The sequence below is a fragment of the Mesoplodon densirostris genome, chromosome 7 (genome assembly GCF_025265405.1).
Source record: "Mesoplodon densirostris isolate mMesDen1 chromosome 7, mMesDen1 primary haplotype, whole genome shotgun sequence".
Lineage (NCBI taxonomy): Eukaryota > Metazoa > Chordata > Mammalia > Artiodactyla > Ziphiidae > Mesoplodon > Mesoplodon densirostris.
In genome coordinates, this window is record NC_082667.1 from 9,672,792 (window position 1) to 9,698,650 (window position 25,859).

The following is a 25,859-nucleotide window of genomic DNA, read 5'->3' on the forward strand; positions in this document are numbered from 1 at the left end:
AATTTAAAATATTTTTACTGGTCAGCTCTTGTTAGTTGCTCTTCTGTACAATCTCCAAGAGTTTTACATTTATTCTCTCTGATTCCCGGATTGGAGGAATAGAATGGTAATACTAGTTACCATTTATTTAGTGCTTAGAATGGACCTGGTATTTGGCTAAAATAATTTACAACCCTTAGGTTTTTTTTGTTTGTTTCTTTTTTTGCGGTACGCAGGCCTCTCACTGTTGTGGCCTCTCCCGTTGCGGAGCACAGGCTCCGGACGCGCAGGCTCAGCGGCCATGGTTCATGGGCCCAGCCGCTCCGCGGCATGTGGGATCTTCCCGGACCGGAGCACGAACCCGTGTCCCCTGCATCGGCAGGCGGACTCTCAACCACTGCGCCACCAGGGAAGCCCCAACCCTTAGGTTTTTTAATCTTAGCAAGAACAAGAGGTGTGTGGATTGTCTTCATTTTACAGAAGAGGAAGTAGAGATTCAGAATGGTTTAAGCAACTTGCCCCAAACCCCCCATGTAGTAAGAGGTGGCACCTAGATTTGAACCCAGGTCTACCTGTATGGACCGTCTGGTGGAGGATGCCACTAGTGTTAGAAGGTGGGTTTAGTAGACACACCTGAGGAACAGTGAAAGCTGGAACTGGGGAGGGAAAACTAAAGTTTTACCTCTTGACGTTGCTTTTCAGAATGGAATCCAGACAAACAAGCCAACTCTGCGTGCTGTCCGGCAGCGCAGTGAATTCACCCTCATGGCCAAGTGAGTTGAGAGAAGTTATGTGATGGGATGACCAGTGTCTGAGGAGAGGTAGCCTTGCCTGTGGGGACCTTGGCCGTGAGGACTGGGATTGGTTGTGCTGGTGCTAATGTGGGAAAGGCCCTCTCCTTCCCTTCCCACAGTGTTCCCATTAATGCTCGTTTGCAGGCGCATTGGGAAAGACCTCAGCAACACATTTGCCAAGCTGGAGAAGCTGACAATCTGTGAGTGTTCTCGGGGCCTTTCAGAACTGGGGCAGTGAACCCGGGAGGGCGGAGGAACCATACTCCCTGAGCCTGGTCTTCGACCTCACCTTTCGTGGCTTCTTGTTTGTCTCTGCAGTGGCAAAGCGCAAGTCCCTCTTTGATGATAAAGCAGTGGAAATTGAGGAGCTAACTTATATTATCAAACAGGTGAGTGACTAGCAATCGGGAGAGCCCAGCATTTCAATTGGATCACTTCCATCATTTTCCTTGCTCTAGGGTCCCAGAGAAAAGTTTCTAGAGCCAGCCCCAAACATCCCACTCATCCACTGGGTCAGTGATCATCTACTGTGTACAAAGCACTGTGCTGGGCACTTGCCACACAAACATTACGAGGCAAGATACCTGCCTTCAAGGGCTTATTGTCTAGAAGAGGTATCCAGCCCCATAAACTCACACTTAACAATGAATAGGAGGCAAGTGGTACAGAAAAGATCTTATGAAAAAGCTGAATGAGATAGTCTGGGGACACTGGGAAAGATTTTATTGAGGATGTGACATCTGAGCTGGTTTCAAGGCTTGTGGAGAAGCAGTGGAAGAACGTGCCAGACAAAGGAAACAGTGTGTGCAGAGGCATGTCTTATAAAAGGGAAAGTTCAAGTTTTTGCTCAGATATCACCTGCTCAGGGAAGCCTACTGTCACCATGCTGTTTAATACCCCAGCACCCAACTCTGATCTCCCTTATCTTGCTCTGTTTTCTTTTTTATAGCACTTGTTACATTCTAATGGTCTCTATAATTAACTGTTTATTGTTTGTTTCCTCCCACTTACCTCATCTTCCTCAAAAAAAGAAAAAAAAAGTGCTAATGCCATAAGAGCAGAGATTTTTCCTTCTGTTTGTTCGTGGATGTATCCTAAATGCCTGTAACAGTGTCTGGCATGTATTAGGTACTCAGTATTTGTTGATCGAATGAGTGATTGGCAGCAAATGAGGCTGAAAAGGTAGACTGGTAGCTGTCTGTGAAGATCGCCATGGGGGCTTGCTGAGGAGTGTGGAATCACTCTGAAGTGTGTGGGCTGCAAAGACGATTAGAACCTGGATTCCAGTTCTGTCTGCAAGACCCTAGTATAGCAGTTCTAGCAGTGTTATTTGTTTCTTTCCTGGAACAATGTAATAAGAATAAAATGAGAAATTGAATGACCATAGGGGAAAAAGGAACACCCTGGAGCATGAACGGTCAGAGAGGCTAGGGGGGAGGCTTGTGTAGTCCTCCAGTATGAAGATGATTATGGCAGAGGCCAAAGGGCAGACACATTCAGGAGATGCTGTGCTGAGTAGAAAAGAGAGGGTTCCGTTAATTACTGGGGCATTATTGCGTAGGCATTTAAGAACCACTGACTGGATTTAGACAGACTTCAAATCCCAGGCTCACCAATTATAGTGTGACCTTGGGTTAGCTACCTAACTACTCTGAGCTTCAGTTCCCTTATAAATAAAAAGGGGATAATAACAGTACCCACCTCACAGGGTTGTTATGAGGATTTATTAGTTTATTTTTTCAATCACTCACATTATTGAGTGACTTTGGCTGCCTGGTTCTGGGGATTCAGTGGTGAACAAGACAAATGCGGTCCCTGCCCTTGGGAACTTCCTTGCTGAATGGGTGAACTAGACACTATACAAGCAAACAGAAAAGACAGTTTCAAGTAGTGGCACATCCTATTAAAGAAATGATGTGAGTGAGTTCCTCAGGGTAGGGGCCTACTTTACATGGGGTGATCTAGGATGGTTTGGTTGAGGAAGGGACATGGAGACCTGAATGGTAAGGAGAAAGTTGGTCATCCAAAGATCTGACGGGGGCACATTCCAGAAAGTGGGAATAGCAAAGGGAAAGGCCCCGAGGCCTGGGCAACCTTGATGGGAAAGGTTGTGAAACAGGCCAGTATGGCTGCAGCACAGCCAGTGAGAAGGAGGCCTGTGGGGGGGTGAGGTCAGAGGAGTGAGGGGGGCGAGACCACATGGCCCGTGTAAGCCAGGTAAGGAATTTGGATTGTGTACTAAATTTAGTGGGAAGCCCTTGGAAGATTTTGAAGCAGGGGAATGACGTGCACTGTTTTTGGTTTAGAAGATCACTCTGGTTGTTGTGTAGAAAGTGGATTGTAGGGGGCAAATTCTAAAAGGAAGATCACTTAGGAGGCTCTGGGCAATTTTTAGAGAGAGGACAGTTTGGACTAGGGTGGCTTTGTTAGAGAAGGAGATGAGTGGACACATTCAGAGTATATGTTGGAATCAGCTGGGTTCTTTGTGGGTTCCTTATGGCTTAAGGGAAGAGAGAGGAATTGAGGATGACTTCTTAAGGTTTTTGTTTGAGCACCTGGTGAGCGGTGGTGCCATTTACCAAAGTGGCAAAGAAGGAAGGGGGAATAGCTCTGGGGGGGAAATTAAGAGTTGTTTTCTATGTTAAGAGAAAGTCATAAGCTGCTTAGCACAGTAAGTGCGCACAGTAATCAAACCCGAGACTGCTGTTCTGTTCATAAAGTGCTGAGTATGTAGTAAATGCTCAGTGTAGGTTATGGTTGTGCTATGGCATATAGGTTGGGTTAAGGAGATGTCAGTATGTGACTTAGAAGCTTCTAGCTTCTAGCAACTAAGTGGGGAGTGGTGCCATTTTCTAAGCTATTGGGGGAGGATATTTTATGGCGGAAAAGCCTGGAATGCAGTTTTGGACACATGGCTGTGAGCAGGCTCCATTAACTCGAAAGGGACAGAGCAGTGAGCAGCAGAAATCGTCCAGGGGTCTCGAGAGAATCTTTGGAGCTAGGATACTGATTGGAGGGCTACTAACTGGGGTGCTATTGGAGGGACTCTAGAAGTTGCCTAATCTAGTTTTTTTGGTTTTTAAAGATTTTTATTTATTTATTTATATTTTGGCTGCGTTGGGTCTTTGTTGCTGCGCGCGGGCTTTCTCTAGTTGCGGCGAGTGGGGGCTACTCTTCGTTGCAGTGCGTGGGCTTCTCATTGCGGTGGCTTCTCTTGTTGTAGAGCACGGGCTCTAGGAGCGCGGGCTTCAGTAGTTGTGGCTCGAGGGCTCTAGAGCGCAGGCTCAGTAGTTGAGGCTCACGGGCTTAGTTGCTCCGCGGCATGTGGGTTCTTCCGGACCAGGGCTCGAACCCGCATCCCCTGCATTGGCAGGTGGATTCTTAACCACTGTGCCACCAGGGAAGTCCCTAATCTAGTTTTTTTCCTAGCCTGTATCTTGAGCTCACTATTTTTGACCTCTTCCTCCTCCTCTTCTTTTTCTGGTCCTTCCCTGGACTTTGCTGTCCTGGGGTGGCAAGCTTTCTCTGCCACTCCCAGCCGCCTCCTTCATCTCCCTTGTCTCACGAGCCCCTTGGCAGGCAGGATTGGGAAGCAGATAATCCATTGGCCTGGTGTAGAAAGCCTGGCTGTGCTACTAATTCATCGTGTATAATGTTAGACAAGTCACATCTTTCACTCTTTTGCAATAGTAATTTTTAAAACGAATTCTGTATGTAAAAAGCATTTCGTTGATGCTTCTGGGAAGCCATGGTGCCTTTGACTCTTCCCGTCTCCTGAGTACAGCACAGATGCTTTGTTGCTCAGCATGCTCTGGGTCTGAGATTTTGGCCTTTTGAAGGGTTCTATGGCCACGAGCATGGCCTCACAGTGGGGGTAGGACAGCAGGGTGGGGGGAGTAAACACCTCAGGTCTTTACGAATGGACGGGGCCATATTTCACCTCTTTCTGGCTCTACCCCGCAGGCACTGAGCCTGAGCAAACTCCAGAGCTTGGACTATCCCAGCAGGCCCTTCTGGTCTGTCCAAGATACCATCACCCCTGCTAGTCATGTCCACCCTGCCATCCCTGCCAGAGATGTCCATGTGGGAGAGATGCTGGCTGAGGACCCCATGGTTGATACTCAGTTTTTCTGTTGGCTCTTTCACCAGGACATCAATAGCCTTAACAAACAAATCGCCCAGCTTCAAGATTTCGTGAGAGCCAAGGGCAGCCAGAGCGGCCGGCACCTGCAAACCCATTCCAACACCATCGTGGTCTCCCTGCAGGTGGGACCCGGGAGAGGGGGAGGCAGAAGGGAGGAAGGCGTTGTCTTCTCTGGCTGACCTTCTCTCCTTTTCTTTCAGTCAAAACTGGCCTCCATGTCCAATGACTTCAAATCAGTTTTAGAAGTGAGGACAGAGGTGAGAAGAATCTGTGTAGGAGGGATAGGAATCAGGGGTGAGGGCCCCAGAGGGAAGTGGGAAGGGGACAAGTGGAAGGGCAAGGGCAACAGGGTCACAGGAGGAATCTCTTCAATGTGCCCACTTTCCAGCGGCCTCAGGACCTTTGCATTTCTTCCCCAACCCTAGAACCTGAAGCAGCAGAGGAGCCGGCGGGAGCAGTTCTCCCGGGCACCCGTGTCAGCCCTGCCCCTTGCCCCCAACCACCTAGGTAAGTCACAGGCAATACAGGGAGCCCTGAGGGATAAGGCTTAGTTACTCTGGTTCTGGTATCTTCCAAAGGCAGGGGTTGGGTAGGAGAATGGAGGGCCAAGGAGGTTGCTAGGCTTTGTCTCTCAGAGGTCAGACCTGATTGCTGGGATTTATGATCCACACCTAGTCTCCAGCATTCTCAGTGTTGGGGGTGAACTCAATCATGTTCAGAAGAATGACAGTTTCTAATTTTTTTTGCACTTACTCGTTGTATTCCCATTCTGTCATTTAATTTTCACAACCACCTTTTGAGAAAGCAACTATTATTATCCCCCATTTTACAGGTGAGGAAACTGAGGCTCAGAGAGGTTAAATGACTTGTCCAGGGTCACAAGGCTAGTAAGTGCCAGAGCTGGGATTCAAATCCAGAGCATGTGGGCTTTGAACCTTTTAACCACTAAGAAGTGCCATGTCTTCTTTCTTCCCCCAGGGGGCGGTGCTGTGGTTTTGGGGGCAGAGTCTCGAGCCTCTGGGGACGTGGCCATTGACATGATGGACTCTAGGACCAGCCAGCAACTGCAGCTCATTGATGAGCAGGTATCCACGCTCTGAGCTTGGGAGGAGTTGCTCCTCTGTTTTCCTCTGTGGTCACAAGCAAGTGTTTGGAATGTGCCATGGGTGGAATGGCAAACTGGAGGGTCCTGAAGAGGCAGGCCCTCCCCTGCAGAAGCTCCCAGTGCTCATGTATGCTGTCTCTCCTCTGAAGGATTCCTACATCCAGAGCCGGGCAGACACCATGCAGAATATTGAGTCCACAATTGTTGAGCTGGGCTCCATCTTCCAGCAGTTGGCACACATGGTTAAGGAACAGGAAGAAACCATTCAGAGGTGAGATTCTTTCTCCCCTTAACTTCAAAAACAGGAGCCTTCTCTTCCCTGTGGATTGGCATCCTAAAGGTCCCCAGGGACAGCTTGATGCCCTTTGGAAGAGAAGAGTGAATCCTGTCCACCCATAGGGTCAAGTTCACCTGCCTCCATCCACTCAATAAGTGTTAATTGAGCACCTGTTCCTTGTCAAGTACTGTCGTCGGTGCTGGGGATATGGTGATGAATAGCACAGTTAAGTCTATTTTGTGGAGCTTACTTTGTAGTATGGAATTTAATAGTGTGGGTGAGGACAACTGTTAAAAAGAATTGAGAAGAAATTTTCAGGTACTCATAAGGGCTATACTGAGAATTAAAGTAGGATGAGGTGTTCAGAAAGTCATGGAGGAGGTATATCAGATTGGGTGGCAGGGAAGCCTGCTCTGAAGACTTGATATTTAAGCAGAGACATGAACTACAAGAAGGATCCAACCATGCAAAGAAGAGGGATCCAACCGTTCAAAGGAGAGGGTAAGAGTTGTCTAGGCAGTGTGGACAGCTAGAGCAAGGCCCTATGATGGGACAGTCTTGCTGTATTAAAGAATCAAGGGACTTCCCTGGTGGCACAGTGGTTAAGAATCCGCCTGCCAATGCAGGGGACACGGGTTCGATCCCTGGTCCAGGAAGATCCCACAGGCCGCGGAGCAATTAAGCACCTGCACCACAACTACTGAGCCTGCGCTCTAGAGCCCGCGAGCCACAACTACTGAAGCCCACGCACCTAAAGCCCAAGCTCCATAACAAGAGAAACCACTGCAATGAGAATCCTGCGCACTGCAACGAAGAATAGCCCCTGCTCAGTGCAACTAGAGAAAGCCTGTGTGCAGCAAGGAAGACCCAACACAACCAAATAAATAAATTAATTTTTTTTTAAATTAAAAAAAAAAAGAATCAAGAAGGCCAGTGCAGCTGGAAAGCAATGAACAGGAAGAGAAAGGTACAGGATAAGACTGGAGGGAGGTAGGCAGAGCCCACGCACGGGAAGGCCTCTCTGCTCCCCTGGTGCCCCCTGCTACTGCACGAGGCATTTTATCTCCTCCTCTTTGGCACTTAGCGTTCATTCATTCAGTTATGGAGATACAGTCGAGAATGAAAGAGACAAAGAATCCTCCCCTTGTGGAATATACATTGCAGTAGGGGAGACAGATAAGTTAAAATATACATAATAAGTAAGTGGTCCAGTATATGTTTTTGCCCAGTGATAAATGCATAAATAAAAGTAGAGTAGGGTAAACTAATCAGGAGTTCTAGGATGGTTATTAAGAGAGGCCCTATTAAGAAGATGGCGTCTATCCAAGCAAGGGGAAGGTAAGGGAGTTTGCCATGTGGATATATGGAGAAGAGTACCAGGCAGAGGGAAGAACGAGTGTAAAGGCCTTCAGGCAAGAATATGATGAGTTAAAGGACAGCAAAGAAGCCACTGCATCTGGGGACAGGTGAGAAGGAGAGTAGTACCGGGTGAGGTTAGAGGGGAAATGGAGACCAGATCATGTGGGGCCTTTTAAAGCCAGTGTGAGAGGGGCTTCCCTGGTGGCGCAGTGGTTAAGAATCTGCCTGCCAATGCAGGGCACACGGGTTCGTGCCCCGGTCCGGGAGGATCCCACATGCCACGGAGCGGCTGGGCCCGTGCGCCATGGCCGCTGAGCCTGCGCGTCCGGAGCCTGTGCTCCGCAGCGGGAGAGGCCACAACAGTGAGAGGCCCGCGTACCGCAAAAAAAAAAAAAAAATTAAAAAAAAATATAAATAAAGCCAGTGTGAGGATTTAGCGTTTACTCTGAGTGACATGGGGAGCCACTGCAGGGTTTTGATGAACGGTTATACTATCTGACTTCGGTTTTATTTATTTTTGGGGCCGCACTGCGTGGCTTGTGGGATCTTAGTTCCTTGACCAGGGATTGAACTGGGCCACCGCAGTGAAAGCGCCAAGTCCTAACCACTGAACTGCTAGGGAATTCCCTCTGACTTCTATTTTAAAAGAATCATTTGGTTGCTGTACTCAGAACAGATTGTAAAGACCTAGGGTAGAAGCAGGGAGATGGATGCAGAGGCCTGTTCAGTAATCTAGGCAAGAGGTGATGGTAGCCGGGACCAAGGTTGTATGAGTAGTAGTTGCACTCTGGGTGTATTTTGGAGGTAGAACCAATAGGATCAATTACTTGATGAACTGAATGCAGGGTGTGAGAGAAAAAGAGGAGTTTATGATAACTCCAGGCTTTTGATGTGAGCAATCAAAGGGATTCATGCTCTTCACTTGAAATAGGGCTGGTTACTCAGGGTAGAGTAGATTTGGGGCAAAATAAGTTGTGTTGGACATGTCTGACGAGGTGGACAGTTGTTTGTTAGACATCTGGGTGGAGATAGTGAACAGGCCAGTAGATATAAGGAGTTGAGGAGACAGGTCTGGGCCAAGAGTGGGCAGAATTGGACTTTGAAACTAGGCCAAAGGAGTTCTAAGAAAGAGGAGGATCAAGCACTGAGTCCCAGGGCTATTTCTGGACTCAGTTCTCAGTTCTGAGGGAGGGCACTGAACAGGAGCACAGCTTGTGAGGTAGGAAGAAAAATAAATGAATGTGGTGTCCTAGGAGCCAGGAGAAGAAAATGATTCAGGGAAAGAATAATCAGCTGTGACAAATTTTGCTTATAGGCTAAGCAAGATGAGAGCTGAGAATTTAATTGGAGTGTTTAGTTCATTAATAGTTAATAATTTTTGCTAAGGTTGGATTTAGGTCTACCATTTTAGTTTTTTTTTTCTGTTTTTCCCTTCTGTTTTTTGTTCCTCTCTTCCTTCTTTCCTGTCTTTTGAACAGTTGAAAAAAATTTTTTAATTCCATTTGAATTTGTCTGTTGTTATTTTAGCTATATGTAATTGCTTTTTTTTTTTTTCCAGTGGTTGCTCTAGGGATTACAATATGCATCATTAACTTTTCACAGTCAGCTTCATATAAAATGTGAAAACTTTGCAACCCTCTCTTCCATCTTTTATGCTATAGTTGTCATATTTGTTGCATCTACATACTTTATAAACTCCACATATAATCATATAATTTTTACCTTACAGAAATTAAGAGGAAAAAATAGTCTTTTATACTTACTCGTATATTTACTGTTTCCAGTGCTCTTCATTTCTTCCCGAATATCCATCACTTCCCTTTAACCTGGAAATTTTTCCATAGTACTTTTTGTAGTGCAGTTCTGCTGATGACAAATGCTTTTACTTTTTTAAAAAATAAATTTATTTATTCATTTATTTAACTTTTGGCTGCATTGGGTCTTCACTGCTGCACACAGGTTTTCTCTAGTTGCTGAGAGCAGGGGCTACTCTTTGTTGCAGTGCACGGGCTTCTCATTGCAGTGGCTTCTCTTGTTGTGGAGCATGGGCTCTAGGCGTGTGGGCTTCAGTAGTTGTGGCACATGGGCTTCATAAGTTGTGGCTTGCGGGCTCTAGAGCGCAGGCTCAATAGTTGTGGTGCATGGGCTTAGTTGCTCCGTAGCATGTGGGATCTTCCTGGACCAGGGCTCAAACCTGTGTGCCCTGCATTGGCAGGCGGATTCTTTACTGCTGCGCCACCTGGGAAGCCCTCTTTTACTTTTCTTTTTTTAAAAAATAAATTTATTTATTTATTTTTGGCTGCGCTGGGTCTTCGTTGCCGCGCGGGCTTTCTCTAGTTGTGGCGAACAGGGGTTGCTCTTCGCTGTGGTGTGCCAGCTTCTCACTGTGGTGGCTTCTGTTGTTGCATAGCATGGGCTCTAGGCACGCGGGCTTCAGTAGTTGTGGCTCGTGGACTCTAGAGTGCAGGCTCAGTAGTTGTGGTGCACAGGCTTAGTTGCTCTGCAGCATGTGGGATCTTCCTGGACCAGGGCTCAAACCCATGTCCCCTGCGTTGGCAGGTGGATTCTTAACCACTGAGCCACCAGGAGAGTCCCTGGCTGCTTTTTAACACTTCTTTTCTTATATTTGGATTTTCACAGTTGATGGTTTATGTACTTAGATGTGGTCTCCTTTGAATTTATTTATTTACTTACTTACTTATTTGGGGCTGTGTTGGGTCTTTGTTGCTATGTGCGGGCTTTCTCTAGTTGTGGCGAGTGCAGGCTACTCTTCGTTGCGGTGTGCAGGCTTCTCATTGTCCTGGCTTCTCTTGTTGTGGAGCAGGGGCTCTATGAGCACAGGCTTTAGTAGTTGTGGCTTGCGGGCTCTAGAGCTCAGGCTCAGTAGTTGTGGCACACGGGCTTAGTTGTTCCACGGCATGTAGGATCTTCCCGGTCCAGGGCTCGAACCCGTGTCCCCTGCTTGACAGGAGTATTCTTAACCACTGCGCCACCAGGGAAGCCCCTTCTTTGAATTTATGCTGCTTGGGGTTCTCTGAGCTTCTTGAATATGTAAATTTATGTCTTTCACGAAGTTTAGGGAATATTTGACCATTATTTCTTCAAGATTTTTTTTCTGCCTCTTTCTGTTTTCTTCTTCTAGGAATATATATGTATGCATATATATAATCAACTATAGGAATTCCCTGGTGGTCCAGTGGTTAGGACTCAGCACTTTCACTGCCAAGGGCCTGGGTTTGATCCCTCGTTGGAGAACTAAAATCCCACAAGCCACGTGGCACAGCCCCCAAAAAATCAACTATAACTATATATTTATTTTGTTGAGATGTATATATATCTCAACAAATTACATCTCATTAGGAGGCATTTAATGTCAGATTGACCCTGTATTATCTAGAACAAATTTGATCACTTGATTAAGGTGGTAACAGATAATCTCTCCTTTTATTTATTTATTTATTTATTTTATTATTATTATTTTTTAATCTCTCCTTTTAAAAGTACATTTTCTTCTTTGCAGTCAGCAAGTGATTTATGGGATACCCTCTTCCCAAAAAACCTTTAACCTAATGCTTCTAGTAGCCAGTTATGATGCTTGTCTGGTCTGAATCAATTAATCTAATTTGGGTGTGTTTTTTCTGTAAAGAAGAGCTTTCCTTTATTAACTGCATGAGCTGAAGTTCATCTTAATCAGGCTGGATAAACCTTAATTATTTTCCTGTATTTCCAGAGTAAATAGTTATGAAGTAGGTGCCATAGTAGTGACCAAGGAGGTTTTTTGTTTTGTTTTAATTCTTTCTTGTTTTTGAGTATCATTGTGGGCTTAAGGTTTTTATTTATGTTTTATATTACAATTAGTTAGGATAGTGATTATTTTCAATGTTCAGATTGTTCCCAATTTGTCCAGTGGAAGACAAGAGGTTTTTGTTTTGTTTTTTTAAAGAATGGGAGAAAATAAAAGTATGTTTGTATTCTTTTTTTTAAAAATAAATTTATTTATTTTTGGCCGCATTGGGTCTTCGTTGCTGTGCACGGGCTTTCTCTAGTTGCGGTGAGCAGAGGCTACTCTTCGTTGTGGTGTGCAGGCTTCTCATTGTGGTGGCTTCTCGTTGCGGAGCACGGGCTCTAGGCGCATGGGCTTCAGTAGTTGTGATATGCGGCTAAGTAGCTGTGGCACACAGGCTGTAGAGCACCGGCTCAGTAGTTGTGGCACATGGGCTTAGTTGCTCCACGGCACGTGGAATCTTCCCAGACTAGGGATTGAACCCATGTCCCCAGCATTGGCAGGCAGATTCTCAACTACTGTGCCACCAGGGAAGCCCCATATGTTTGTATTCTAATGGGAATGATCCAGCAGAGAAATAAAAATTGATAATATAGCAGGCAGGGGGAAGAATCTTAAAGTTATGTCCTTGAGAAGGTGAGAGGAAGTGGGATCCAGTGGATAAGTAGAGGACTTGGCTTTGAGACGAGCTGGTGAGAGCTGGGAAAGCAGATGCTGGGGGGAGGGACCAAGACAGCGGAACTCATGGCACTGTGTAAATGCCTGGGACTCAGCACCTAGTAGTTAAATAAATAAACAAACATCCTTTTAACCATTGGTTGCCAAACCTGGATGTTCATAGGAACCCCCTATAGAGCTTATAAAAAATGAAGGGCCTCCCTGGTGGCGCAGTGGTTGGGAGTCCGCCTGCCGATGCAGGGGACGCGGGTTCGTGCCCCGATTCCGGAGGATCCCACGTGCCGCGGAGCGGCTGGGCCCGCGAGCCATGGCCGCGGGGCCTGTGTGTCCGGAGCCTGTGCTCTGCAACGGGAGAGGCCACAGCAGTGAGAGGCCCGCGTACAGCAAAAAAAAAAAAAAAAAATGAAGATCTTGCCAACCAGTGGCTGGCAGCCACTGCACAAGGCAGAGCCTGGCAACTAACCAGACCAGGGGCCAGCCACGCCTACTGGGCCACCTACACCTAGTCAGCCCCACCACAGCAGAAGGGCCCACACAATATGGGGCAGCCCTAGAGCATATAGCTGTTGTGACCAGAGGGAAGTGAACTGCTGGGATACATAGGACATCTCCTACGAAAGGCCATTTCTCTAAGGTCAGGAAACATAACGAACCTACCAGGTACACAGAAATAAAAACAGCAAATTGGGCAAAATGAAGCAACAGAGGAGCATGTTCCAATCAAAGGAACAAGTTAAGACCCCAGAAGAAGAACTAAGTGAAGTGGAGATAGGCAAACTACCTGATAAAGAGTTGAAGGTCTGGGCTTCCCTGGTGGCGCAGTGGTTGAGAGTCCGCCTGCCGATGCAGGGGACATGGGTTCGTGCCTCGCTCTGGGAAGATCCCACATGCCGCGGAGTGGCTGGGCCCGTGAGCCATGGCTGCTGAGCCTGCGCGTCCGGAGCCTGTGCTCCACAACGGGAGAGGCCACAACAGTGAGAGGCCCACGTACCAAAAAAAAAAAAAAAAAAAAAAAAAAAGAGTTGAAGGTCATGATCATAAAGATGATCAAGGAACTTGGGAGAAGAATGGATGAACATAGCGAGAAGATTAACAGAGAGAAGATAGAAGATGTAGGGAAGAACCAAATGGATGAAAATAACTGAAATGAAAAATACACTAGAAAAGGCTTCCCTGGTGGCGCAGTGGTTGAGGGTCCGCCTGCCGACGCAGGGGACACGGGTTCGTGACCCGGTCCGGGAAGATCCCACATGCCACGGAGCGGCTGGGCCCGTGGGCCATGGCCACTGGGCCTGCACATCTGGAGCCTGTGCTCCGCAGCATGAGAAGCCACAGCAGTGAGAGGCCCACGTACCACACACACACAAAAAAAGACAGTAAAATCACCCATATCTACAATAAGTAAGTAAGGGGTACACAAAACAAAAAGTTGTAAAATATGATGTCAAAAACTAACTGGGGGGGAGGGGAGTAAAAATACATTTGAACTTAAGAGATCAGCAACTTAAAATAACCACGTATATATATATAGAGAGATTGCTATATATAAACCTCATGGTAACCATAAACCAAAAATCTATAATAGATATACAAAAAAGAGAAAAGAATTCAAACATAACACCAAAGATAGTTATCACATCATAAGGGAAGAGAACAAAAGAAGAAAGGAACAAAAAGAATTACAAAAACAACCCCCAAACAACTAACGAAATGGCAATAAGTACATACCTATCAATAATTACTTTAAATGTAAATGGACTAAGTGCCCCAATCAAAAGACATAGAGTGCCTGAATGGATACAAAAACAAGACCCATATATATGCTGCCTATATATGACTCACTTCAGATCTAAAGACACACACACAGACTGAAAGTGAGGGGATGGAAAAAGGTGTTCCATGCAGATGGAAATCAAAAGAAACCTGGGTAGCAATACTTATATCATACAAAACAGACTTTAAAACAAAGACTGTAACGAGAGACAAAGAAGGACATTACATAATGATCAAGGGATCAATCCAGTAAGAAGATAAAACAATTGTAAACATACATGCATCCAGACATAGGAACACCTGAATATATAAAGCAAATATTAACAGACATAAAGGAAGAAATTGACACTAACACAATAATAGTAGGGAACCTTAATATCTCACTTATATTAATGGACACATCAGACAAGAAGTCAATAAGGAAACACTGGCCTTAAGTGACACATAAGGCCAAATGGGTTTATATGGAGAACATTCCTCCAAAAGCAGAAGAATACAAATTCTTTTCAAGTGCATATGGAACATTCTCCAGGATATATTACATGCTAGGCCACAAACCAAGTGTTAGTAAATTTAAGAAAATTGAAATCATATCAAGCATCTTTTCCAGCCACAGTGCTATGAGAGTAGAAATCAAATACAAGAAGCAAACTGCAAAAAAAACTAACAAGTGGAGGCTGAACAATATGCTGCTAAACAACGAATGGATCACTGAAGAAATGAAAAAAGAAATAAAAATTATCTGGAGACCAAATGAAAACAATAATCCAAAATCTGTGGATGCAGCAACGGCAGTTCTAAGAGGGAAGTTTATAGCAATAGAAGCCTGCCTCAGGAAATAAAAATCTCAAAACAACCTACCCTTACACCTAAAGGAACTAGAAAACGAAGAACAAACAAACCCAAAGTTAGTAGAGGAAAGAAGTAATAAAGATTAGGGCAGAAATAAATGAAATAGAGACTAAAAAAAATTGAAAAGATCAATGAAAGTAAGAAGAGATAAACAAGATTGATAAAGCTTTAGCCAAACTTATCAAGAAGAAAAGAGAGGGCTTCCCTGGTGGCGCAGCGTTTCAGAGTCTGTTTGCCGATGCAGGGGACACGGGTTTGTGCCCCAGTCCGGGAAGATCCCACATGCCGCAGAGCGGCTGGGCCCGTGAGCCATGGCTGCTGAGCCTGCGCGTCCCTCCGCGGCATGAGAGGCCACAGCAGTGAGAGGCCCACGTACCGCAAAAAAAAAAAAAAAAAGAAGAAGAAAAGAGAGAGGGCCTAAGGCGATAAAATCAGAAAAAGGAGAAGTTACAAATGATACTACAGAAATACAAAGGATCAAAGGAGATTTCTATGAAAACTATATGCCAATAAAATGGACAACCCAGAAGCAGAGAACAAATTCCTAGAAACGTATAATCTCCCAAGATGAATTAGGAAGAAATAGAAAATATGAACAGACCAATTACTGGTAATGAATCAGTAATTTAAAAAAACTTCCAACAAAAGTCCAGGACCAGATCACTTCACAGGTGAATTCTACCAAATGTTTAGAGAAGAGTTAACACCTATTCTTCTCAAACTATTCAAAAAAATTGCGGAGGAAGGAGTGATTATAAACTCATTCTATGAAGCCAGCATCACCCTGATACCAAACCAAAGATATCACAAAAAATAAAATTACAGGCCAGTATCACTGATGAACATAGATACAAAAATCCTCAACAAAATATTAGCAGACTGAATGCACCAATACATTAAAAATACACACCATGATCAACTGGGAGCTTATTCCAGGGATGCAAGGATGTTTCAATCCACAAATCAGTGTGATATACCACATTTAACAAATTGAAGAATAAAAATTATAGATCATTTCAATAGGTGCAGATAAAGCTTTTGACAAAATTCAACATCCATTTATGATAAAAACTCTTCACAAAGTGGGCGGAACATGCCTCAACATAATAAATCATATATGATAAGCCCACAGCTAACATCATACTCAGCAGTGGAAAGCTGAAAGCATATCCTCGAGATCAGGAACAAGGACACCCACTCTCACCGCTTTTATTCAGCATAGTATTGGAAGTTGTATCCACAGCAATCAGAAGAAAAAGAAAGGAATCCAGATTGTAAAGGAAGAAGTAAAACTGTCACTGCAAACGACATGTTACATAGAAAACCCAGAAGATGCCACCAAAAAGCTACTAGAACTCATCAATAAATTCAGTAAAGTTGCAGGATACAAAATTAATACACAGAAATCTGTTGAATTTCTATACACCAACAACAAACTATCAGAAAGAGAAATTAAGGAAACTCATTTACAATCGCATCAAAAAGAAAAGGAATAAATCTAAGGCAGTAAAAGACCTGTACTTGGAAAACTATAAGACACTGGTGAAAGAAATTGAAGAGGACACAAACAGATGGAACAATATTCCATGTTCTTGGATTTGAAGAATTAATATTATTAAAATGACCATACTACCCAAGGCAATCTACAGATTCAGTGCAATCCCTATCAAAATACTAATGGCATTTAGTCTTTTTTTTTTTGTGGTACACGGGCCTCTCACTGTTGTGGCCTCTCCCGTTGCGGAGCACAGGCTCCGGACGCACAGGCTCAGCAGCCATGGCTCACGGGCCCAACCGCTCTGCAGCGTGTGGGATCTTCCCAGACAGGGGCACGAACCTGTGTCCCCTGCATTGGCAGGCGGACTCTCAACCACTGCGCCACCAGGGAAGCCCTAGTCTTTTGTTTTTTGAATTTTATTTTTTTATACAGCATGTTCTTATTAGTCATCAATTTTATACACATCAGTGTATACATGTCAATCCCAATCTCCCAATTCATCACACACCCCCACCCCCCCGCCGTTTTCCCCCCTTGGTGTCCATACATTTGTTCTCTACATCTGTGTCTCAATTTCTGCCCTGCAAACTGGTTCATCTGTACCATTTTTCTAGGTTCCACATATATGCATTAATATACGATATTTGTTTTTCTCTTTCTGACTTACTTCACTCTGTATGACAGTCTCTAGATCCATCCACGTTTCAACAAAAGACCCAGTTTCGTTCCTTTTTATGGCCGAGTAATATTCCACTGTATATATGTACCACATCTTCTTTATCCATTCGTCTGTCGGTGGACATTTAGGTTGCTTCCATGACCTGGCTATTGTAAATAGTGCTGCAATGAACATTGGGGTGCATGTGTCTTTTTGAATTACGGTTTTCTCTGGGTATAGGCCCAGTAGTGGGATTGCTGGATCATATGGTAATTCTGTTTTTAGTTTTTTAAGGAACCTCCATACTGTTCTCCATAGTGGCTGTATCAATTTACATTCCCACCAACAGTACAAGAGGGTTCCCTTTTCTCCACACCCTCTCCAGCATTTGTTGTTTGTAGATTTTCTGATGATGCCCATTCTAACTGGTGTGAGGTGATACCTCATTGTAGTTTTGATTTGCCTTTCTGTGATAATTAGTGATGTTAAGCAGCTTTTCATGTGCTTCTTGGCCATCTGTATGTCTTCTTTGGAGAAATGTCTATGTAGGCCTCTGCCCATTTTTGGATTGGGTTGTTTGTTTTTTTAATGTTGAGCTGCATGAGCTGTTGATACATTTTGGAGATAATCCTTTGTCCATTGATTCGTTTGCAAATATTTTCCCCATTCTGAGTGTTCTCTTTTCGTCTTGTTTATGGTTTCCTTTGCTGTGCAAAAGCTTTGAAATTTCATTAGGTCCCATTTGTTTATTTTTGTTTTTATTTCCATTATTCTAGGAGGTGGATCAAAAAAGATCTTGCTGTGCATTATGTCAAAGAGTGTTCTTCCTATGTTTTCCTCTAAGAGTTTTATAATGTCCAGTTTTACATTTAGCTCTCTAATCCATTTTGAGTATGGTGTTAGGGAGTGTTCTAATTTCATTCTTTTATATGTAGCTGTCCAGTTTTCCCAGCACCACTTATTGAAGAGACTGTCTTTTCTCCATTGTATATCCGTGCCTCCTTTGTCATAGATTAGTTGACCATAGGTGTGTGGGTTTATCTCTGGGCTTTCTGTCTTGTTCCATTGATCTATGTTTCTGTTTTTGTGCCAGTACCATATTGTCTTTTTTTTTTTCTTTTTTTTCCTTTTTTTTTTTTTTGCGGTACTTGGGCCTCTCACTGTTGTGGCCTCTCCCGTTGCAGAGCACAGGCTCCGGACATGCAGGCTCAGCGGCCATGGCTCACGGGCCTAGCTGCTCCATGGCATGTGGGATCTTCCCAGACCAGGGCACGAACCCGTATCCCCTGCATCAGCAGGCGGACTCTCAACCACTGTGCCACCAGGGAAGCCCCCATATTGTCTTGATTACTGTAGCTTTGTAGTATAGTCTGAAGTCAGGGAGTCTGATTCCTCCAGCTCCGTTTTTTTCCCTCAAGACTGCTTTGGCTATCTGGGGTCTTTTGTGTCTCCATACAAATTTTAAGATTTTTTGTTCTAGTTCCGTAAAAAATGCCATTGGTAATTTGAAAGGGATTGCACTGAATCTGTAGGTTGCTTTGGGTAGTATAGTCATTTTCACAATATTGATTCTTCCAATCCAAGAACATGGCATATCTCTCCATCTGTTGGTATCATCTTTAATTTCTTTCATCAGTGTCTTATAGTTTTCTGCCTACAGGTCTTTTGTCTCCGTAGGTAGGTTTATTCCTAGGTATTTTATTCTTTTTCTTGCAATGGTAAATGGGAGTGTTTCCTTAATTTCTCTTTAAGATTTTTCATCATTAGTGTATAGGAATGCAAGAGATTTCTGTGCATTAACTTTGTATCCTGAAACTTTACTAAATTCATTGATTAGCTCTAGTAGTTTTCTGGTGGCATCTTTAGGATTCTCTATGTATAGTATCATGTCATCTGCAAACAGTGACAGTTTTATTTCTTCTTTTCCAATTTGTGTTCCTTTTTATTTCTTTTTCTTCTCTGATTGCCATGGCTAGGGCTTCCAAAACTATGTTGAATAATAGTGGTGAGAGTGGACATCCTTGTCTTGTTCCTGATCTTAGAGGAAATGCTTTCAGTTTTTCACCATTGAGAATGATGTTTGCTGTGGGTTTGTCGTATATGGCCTTTATTATGTTGAGGTAGGTTCCCTCTATGCCCACTTTCTGGAGAGTTTTTATCATAAATGGGTGTTGAATTTTGTCAGAAGCTTTTTCTGCATCTATTGAGATGATCATATGGTTTTTATTCTTCAATTTGTTAATATGGTGTATCACATTGATTGATTTGCGTGTATTGAAGAATCCTTGCATCCCTGGGATAAATCCCACTTGATCATGGTGTATGATCCTTTTAATGTGTTGTTGGATTCTACTTGCTAGTATTTTGTTGAGCATTTTTGCATCTATATTCATGAGTGATATTGGTGTGTAATTTTCTTTTTTTGTAGTATCTTTGTCTGGTTTTGGTATCAGGGTGATGGTGGCCTCATAGAATGAGTTTGGGAGTGTTCCTTCCTCTGCAATTTTTTGGATGAGTTTGAGAAGGATGGGTGTTAGCTCTTCTCTAAATGTTTGATATAATTCACCTGTGAAGTAATGGCATTTAGTCTTTTGTGGAGACACAAAAGACTTGCAATATCCAAAACAATTTTGAGAAAGATGAACAGAGCTTGAGTTGTCATGCTCCCTGTCTTCAGACTGTACCAAAGCTACAGTAATCAAAACACTATGGTACTGAAACAGAAACAGACACATCAATGAAACAGAATAGAAAGCCCAGAAATAAACCCACGCACTTATGGTCAATTAATCTATGACACAGGAAGCATCAATATGCAATGGGGAAGAGACAGTCTCTTCAGTAAGTGGTGCTGGGAAAACCAGACAGTTACATGTGAAAGAATGAATTTGGAGCATTTTCTCACACCATATACAAAAGTAAACTCAAAGTGTGGGAATTCCCTGGTGGTCCAGTGGTTAGGACTCTGCGCTTCCACTGCCAGGGGCCCGGGTCAGGGAACTAAGATCCCACAAGCCACATGGTGCATTAAAAAAAAAAAAAAAAAAAAAAGTAAAAATGGATTAAAGCCCCTAAATGTGAGACCAGAAACCATAAAATTCCTAGAAGAAAACAGAGGCAGAACACTCTTTGACATAAATCATAGCAATATTTCTTGCATCCGTCTCCTAAAGCAAAGGACACAAAACCAAAAATAAACAAATGGGACCAAATCAAGGTTGCAGAGCAAAGGAAACCATCGACAAAACAAAAAGATAGCTTACCAAAATAGAAGATATTTGCAAATGATATGACTGATGGGTTAATTTACAAAATGTATAAATAGCTCATACAACTCAACATGAAAAAATCAAACAACCCGATCAAAAAGTGAGTAGAGGGACTTCCCTGGAGGTCCAGTGGTTAAGACTCTGTGCTCGCAATTCAGGAGGCACAGGTTCGATCCCTGGTCAGGGAACTGGGATCCTGTAAGCCGAACAGCACGGCCAAAAAAAAAAAAAAAAGGCAGAAGACCTGAATAGACATTTTCCAAAGAAGACATACAGATGGCCAACAGGCACATGAAAAGCTGCTCCACATTGTTAATCATTAGAGACATGCAAGTCAAAACCACAATAAGATATCATCTCACACCTGTCAGACTGGCTATCATCAAAAAGACCACAAATAACAAATGGTGGTAAGGATATGGAGAAAAGGGAACCCTTGTGCACTGTTGGTGGGAATGTAAATTGGTGCAGCCACTGTGGGAAACAGTATGGAGTTTCCTCAAAAAAGTAAAAATATTAGAACGACCATATGGTCCAGCAGTTCCACTTCACTCCTGGGTATATATCCAAAGAAAATGAAAACACTAATTTGAAAAGATACATTCACCCCAATGTTCACAGCACCACTATTTAGAATAGTAGAATAGCCAAGATATGGAAACGTCCTAGGTGTCCATCAACAGGTGAATGGATAAGGAAGATGGCGTATATGTATACAATGGAATACTGCTGAGCCATAAAAAGAATGAACTCTTGCCATCTGCAGCAACTCTTGCAACAGTGAATAGGCTTGGAGTGTATTATGCTTAGTGAAATAAGTCAAAGACAAATATTGTATAATATCACTTATATGTGGAATCTAAAAAATAAGACAAACTACTGAATATGACAAAAAAGAGACAGACTCAGATATAAAGAACAAACTACTGGTTACCAGTGGGGAGAGTGAAGGGGGAGGGGCAACATGTGGGTGGGGGATTAAGAGGTACAGACTACTGTGTATAAAATAAGCTACCAGGATATATTGTACAGTTCAGACAATATAGCCAATATTTTATAACTGTAATTGGAGTATAACTTTTAAAAATTGTGAATCACTATGTTGTACATCTAAAACAATATTGTAAATCAACAGTATGTCAATTAAAAAAATGGAAAGAAAAAAATGAATGAATGTAACAAAACAGAAACAAATTCACAGATATAGGGAACAAACTAGTGGTTACTGATGGGGAGAGGGAAGGGAGAGGGGCAAGATAGGGTGAGGGGTTTAAGAGATAAAAACTTTATATAAAATAAATAAGCTACAAGAATGTAAATATTTTACAGCACAGGGGATATAGCCAACATTTTATAATAACTTTTTTTTTTTTTTTGCGGTCCACGGGCCTCTCACCGCCGTGGCCTCTCCCACTGGGGAGCACAGGCTCCGGACGCACAGGCCCAGCGGCCACGGCTCACGGGCCCAGCCGCTCCGCAACACGCGGGATCCTCCCGGACCGGGGCACGAACTCGTGTACCCTGCATTGGCAGGCGGACTCCCAACCACTGCACCACCAGGGAAGCCCTATAATAACTTTAAATGGAGTATAATCTATAAAAATTTTGAATCACCATGTTTTATACTTGAAATTACTATAGTATCTTTTTTTTTTTTTAAGAAGATGTTGTTGGTAGGAGTTTATTAATTTATTAATTAATTAATTTATTTTTGCTGTGTTGGGTCTTCATTTCTGTGCGAGGGCTTTCTCTAGTTGTGGCAAGTGGGGGCCACTCTTCATCGCGGTGCGCAGGCCTCTCACTATTGCGGCCTCTCTTGTTGCAGGAGCACAGGCTCCAGACGCGCAGGCTCAGTAGTTGTGGCTCACGGGCCTAGTCGCTCCGCGGCATGTGGGATCCTCCCAGACCAGGGCTCGAACCCGTGTCCCCTGCATTAGCAGGCAGACTCCCAACCACTGCGCCACCAGGGAAGCCCTACTATAGTATCTTAAATCAGCTATACCTAATTTAAAAATATTTTTTCTCCTGGAAAAAAAAAAAAATGAAGGTTCCTGGCAGTCCACTGCACTCACATCTGTGGAATCAGAATCTCCAAGTGTGAGGCCAGGAACCTGTTTTTTTTACCTTGCCCAATTCTTCAGACTACTTCCATGTTCTCAGTTCGGTAAGAAGAAAGGCCATTAGTGGAGAGAATCAAGGAGAATCAAGGTGTGGGAGTTTTGAGGAATCCACAGGTTCATACATTCCCGCCCACTTGCTCTGATGCCTTCAGGCAATGTCCAGGCCTGGATGTTCTTTATTCCCCACAGCACCGAGCAAGCAGAGCGCTTGTACTCTTGGTTGTTGATCAAGTGAAACTGCGTGAACACCTGCATTTGTATAAAGCAGATTTCCCAACACCAATGCATTAAGCAGCCTCACATATTTAATTGGGCAATTTAACGGTACTGTGAAGACAGCAGTCTTGATCCTAGAACCAGGAGAATTGACTGATTCTTATCTGGTTCAGCTGAGACCTAGGGAATTCAGTTGAATTGCTGAGTTAGGCCATAAACACTGGAGCTCCTCAGGCTACAATGTTTTTGTTTTTGTTTTTGTTTTTTTGGTTGCATTGGGTCTTTGTTGCTGTGTGTGCTCTAGTTGCTGCGAGCGGGGGCTACTCTTCATTGTGGTTCATGGGCTTCTCATTGTGGTGGCTTCTCTTGTTGTGGAGCACGGGCTGTAGATGTGTGGGCTTCAGTAGCTGTGGCATGCGGGCTCAGTGGTTGTGGCTTGTGGGGTCTAGAGCGCAGGTTCAGTAGTTGTGGCGCATGGCTTAGTTGCTCTGCGGCATGTGGGATCTTCCCGGACCAGGGCTCGAACTCGTGTCCCCTGTATTGGCAGGCGGGTTCTTAACCACTGTGCCACCAGGGAAGCCCTACAGTGTATTTTGAATATTAGAATATTATAGATTCAAAGAAACAGATTTGTATCAATAAAAGCTTTGTGTTCTTTCCCCAATGCATATGTGTTTTTTTAAGAATTTATTTATTATTATTATTATTACTATTTATTTTTTTGGCTGCGTTGGGTCTTTGTTGCTGCGTGCAGGCTTTCTCTAGTTGTGGCGAGTGGGGGCTACTCTTCGCTGTGGTGTGCAGGCTTCTCATCGCGGTGGCTTCTCTTGCTGCGGAACACGGGCTCTAGGTGCACAGGCTCCAGTAGTTGTGGCTCACAGGCTCAGTAGTTGTGGCTCGCAGGCTCTAGAGCACAGGCTCAGCAGCTGTGGCGCATGGGCTTAGTTGCTCTGCGGCATGTGGGATCTTCCCGGACCAGGGCTCGAACCCGTGTCCCCTGCATTGGCAGGTAGATTCTTAACCACTGCGCCACCAGGGAAGCCCCTGCATATGTGTTTTAAATAGAGTTAGGGAATTCCCTGGCGGTCCAGTGGTTAGGACTCCACACTTCCACTGCAGGGGGCATGGGTTCCGTCCCTGGACAGGGAACTAAAATCCCGCATGCCAACAAAACTGAAAGCCTTTTATTTTTTAAAAAAAGTTAGAGTTATAGTATGTATACAACTTTACATTCTAGTCTTCCTTGAAAAAGTGTCATAAGTATTTTTCGGTGTTGGTACTCATTTGTTCATTGGTTTAACAAACATTTGTCGTTGCTCCTGTGAGCTAATCCTCCTGGGTCTGGGGATAGGGAGAGAACGCAAGAGGCCGCAGACGGGTGCTGGGTGAGGAGAATGAGGTTTGTTCTGGGACAGCTGAGAGGCATGAGATGCATGGTCTTAATGCTCAGAAGAGAGGGCTAAGCTAGAGATAAGGACTGGGAGTCAGCAGCTTCTTGGTGAGACCATGGAGGTAGATGAGACTACCCAGGGACAAGGGGTAAAGTGAGAATAAGGACAGGACAGCTCCCCATGGATTCCAGGCATATGTGGTGAAGGGAAGAATCTGTCCAAGAGACTGAGGAGGAAGTTTTAGGGAGATGAGAGAAAGAAGCAAAGAGATGTGAAGCTGAGGTGGAGAGGATTTTAGGGAGAAAAGGGTCATTATTTCTTGGTACCCCTGAGAAAGGAAGTGTGAATTAAGGATCCTCAAGCATTACTTGGATCGGGGGGGCTTGGATTAATTGGATCAGTGCCAGCAATTTCAGTTGAGTGGCTCAGAAGCAATCTGGCAGTAGATTGAAACATAAAAGGGAAATAACAAAGGAGAGAAAATTTGTGGGCAATGATATGAAAAAGAAATTGAAATTTTGAAAGGATGATATTTTTAAAATAGACCCAGATATTCTTGTGTTTGCTTCCTGCAAATGCCAGTGGATCTGGATTTGAGCACCCTCTTGAGAAACCACTGATTTAGTCCAAAGTTCTCAGTCTGTAGTTTCCTGGGCCCCACCCTAGAATCTCTGAATGTGAAACCTAAGAATTTGCTTTTTTTTTTTTTCTGCCCACTCCTTGTGGCATGTGGGATCTTAGTTCCCCAACCAGGGATCAAACCCCAGCTCACAGCAATGAAAATGCTGAGTCTTAACCACGGGACCGCCAGGGAATTCCCTGGCAATCCCGTGGTTAGGACTCCACGCTTTCACTGCTGTGGGCTCAGGTTCGATCCCTGGTCGGGGAATTAAGATCCCACAAGTCACTTGGCTTGTCAGAAAAAAAGAAAAAGAAGAAGAATCTGCGTTTTTGAGTTGCTCAATAGGTGATTCTTATTTTTTTCTAAGGTAGAAAAACTGCTGATCTAGTGTCACTCAGTCATTTTCCTTTTCCCTCCAACTTGTAAATTAAAAATTTTCAAACTATAGAAAAGTTGGGAGGATAGCATAAGGAACACCTATATTCCTTTCACCTGGATTCACCAACTGTTGACATTTTATCACATTTGCTTCCTCTCACCTTTTTTTTTTCTGAATCATTTAAAAGTAGGTGCAAACATCATGACATTTTATCCCCAGATACTTCAGCAAGCATCTGCCAAAAATAGGTATTCCCCTGAGCAGCCACAATACCATTATCAAGCCTAAGAAAATGAACAATTCTCCAACACAATCCAGTACTCAGTCCATATTCAAATTTCCCCAATTGTTCTAAAAAAAAAAGTTTTTAGCTTTTTTCCTTCAAGATTCAGGCAACATTCATACATTTCATTTAATTGTTGTGTCTCTTTAGCCTGCCTTTTGTTTTTTTTGTGTGTGTGATACTTATTTTTTGAAGAGGCCAGTGTCTTGTACGAGGTCCTGCATGTTTATTTGTCCACTGTTTTCCCTATGATTAAATTTAAGTTCCATGCATTTGGCCGGCTATGCACGTGATCATAGCAGTAGGCACTTGATGAGGTTATCTCTTTTATTGGTGATACCAAGTTTGGCCACTTGTTCAGGGTGGTGACCATCAGACTGAGTCATGTGTGGAGTGATGCTTTGAGTCCCTGTGAATTTCCAGTTCCTTAGCCCCCTGATGGTCCTTGCCTGATTCGTTTGTGAGAGTGTGTGTTGCAAAATGGTAATTTTCTAATTTGCTCACTCCTTCTATATTTATTAGCTGACATTCTTCCTTAAAGAAGTTTTCTGTCTTAAAATTACTATAGGATAATAGTAATTTCTTTCCTTGTATTAGATTTCATTCACAGACTCCCGTTTAAAATCTTTTATATGCCAGATTGCAGTCATTGTTTTTCCATTTTTGTTAAGCAAAGCC

The 25,859-nt window shown here is 43.8% G+C and overlaps 1 protein-coding gene across 4 annotated transcripts in view; it reads left to right on the forward strand.

The window, feature by feature from the left end:
- Positions 1-25,859, forward strand: part of STX5 (syntaxin 5) — a 29,190-nt gene that overhangs the window by 1,616 nt on the left and 1,715 nt on the right. For all 4 annotated transcript variants that reach the window (XM_060102957.1, XM_060102958.1, XM_060102959.1 and 1 more), the window contains 8 exons: positions 682-752; positions 918-973; positions 1,092-1,162; positions 4,923-5,039; positions 5,118-5,174; positions 5,343-5,424; positions 5,896-6,002; positions 6,172-6,293. In XM_060102957.1, coding sequence (XP_059958940.1) covers positions 682-752; positions 918-973; positions 1,092-1,162; positions 4,923-5,039; positions 5,118-5,174; positions 5,343-5,424; positions 5,896-6,002; positions 6,172-6,293 — 683 coding nt within the window. The remainder of the gene's footprint in view (positions 1-681; positions 753-917; positions 974-1,091; positions 1,163-4,922; positions 5,040-5,117; positions 5,175-5,342; positions 5,425-5,895; positions 6,003-6,171; positions 6,294-25,859) is intronic.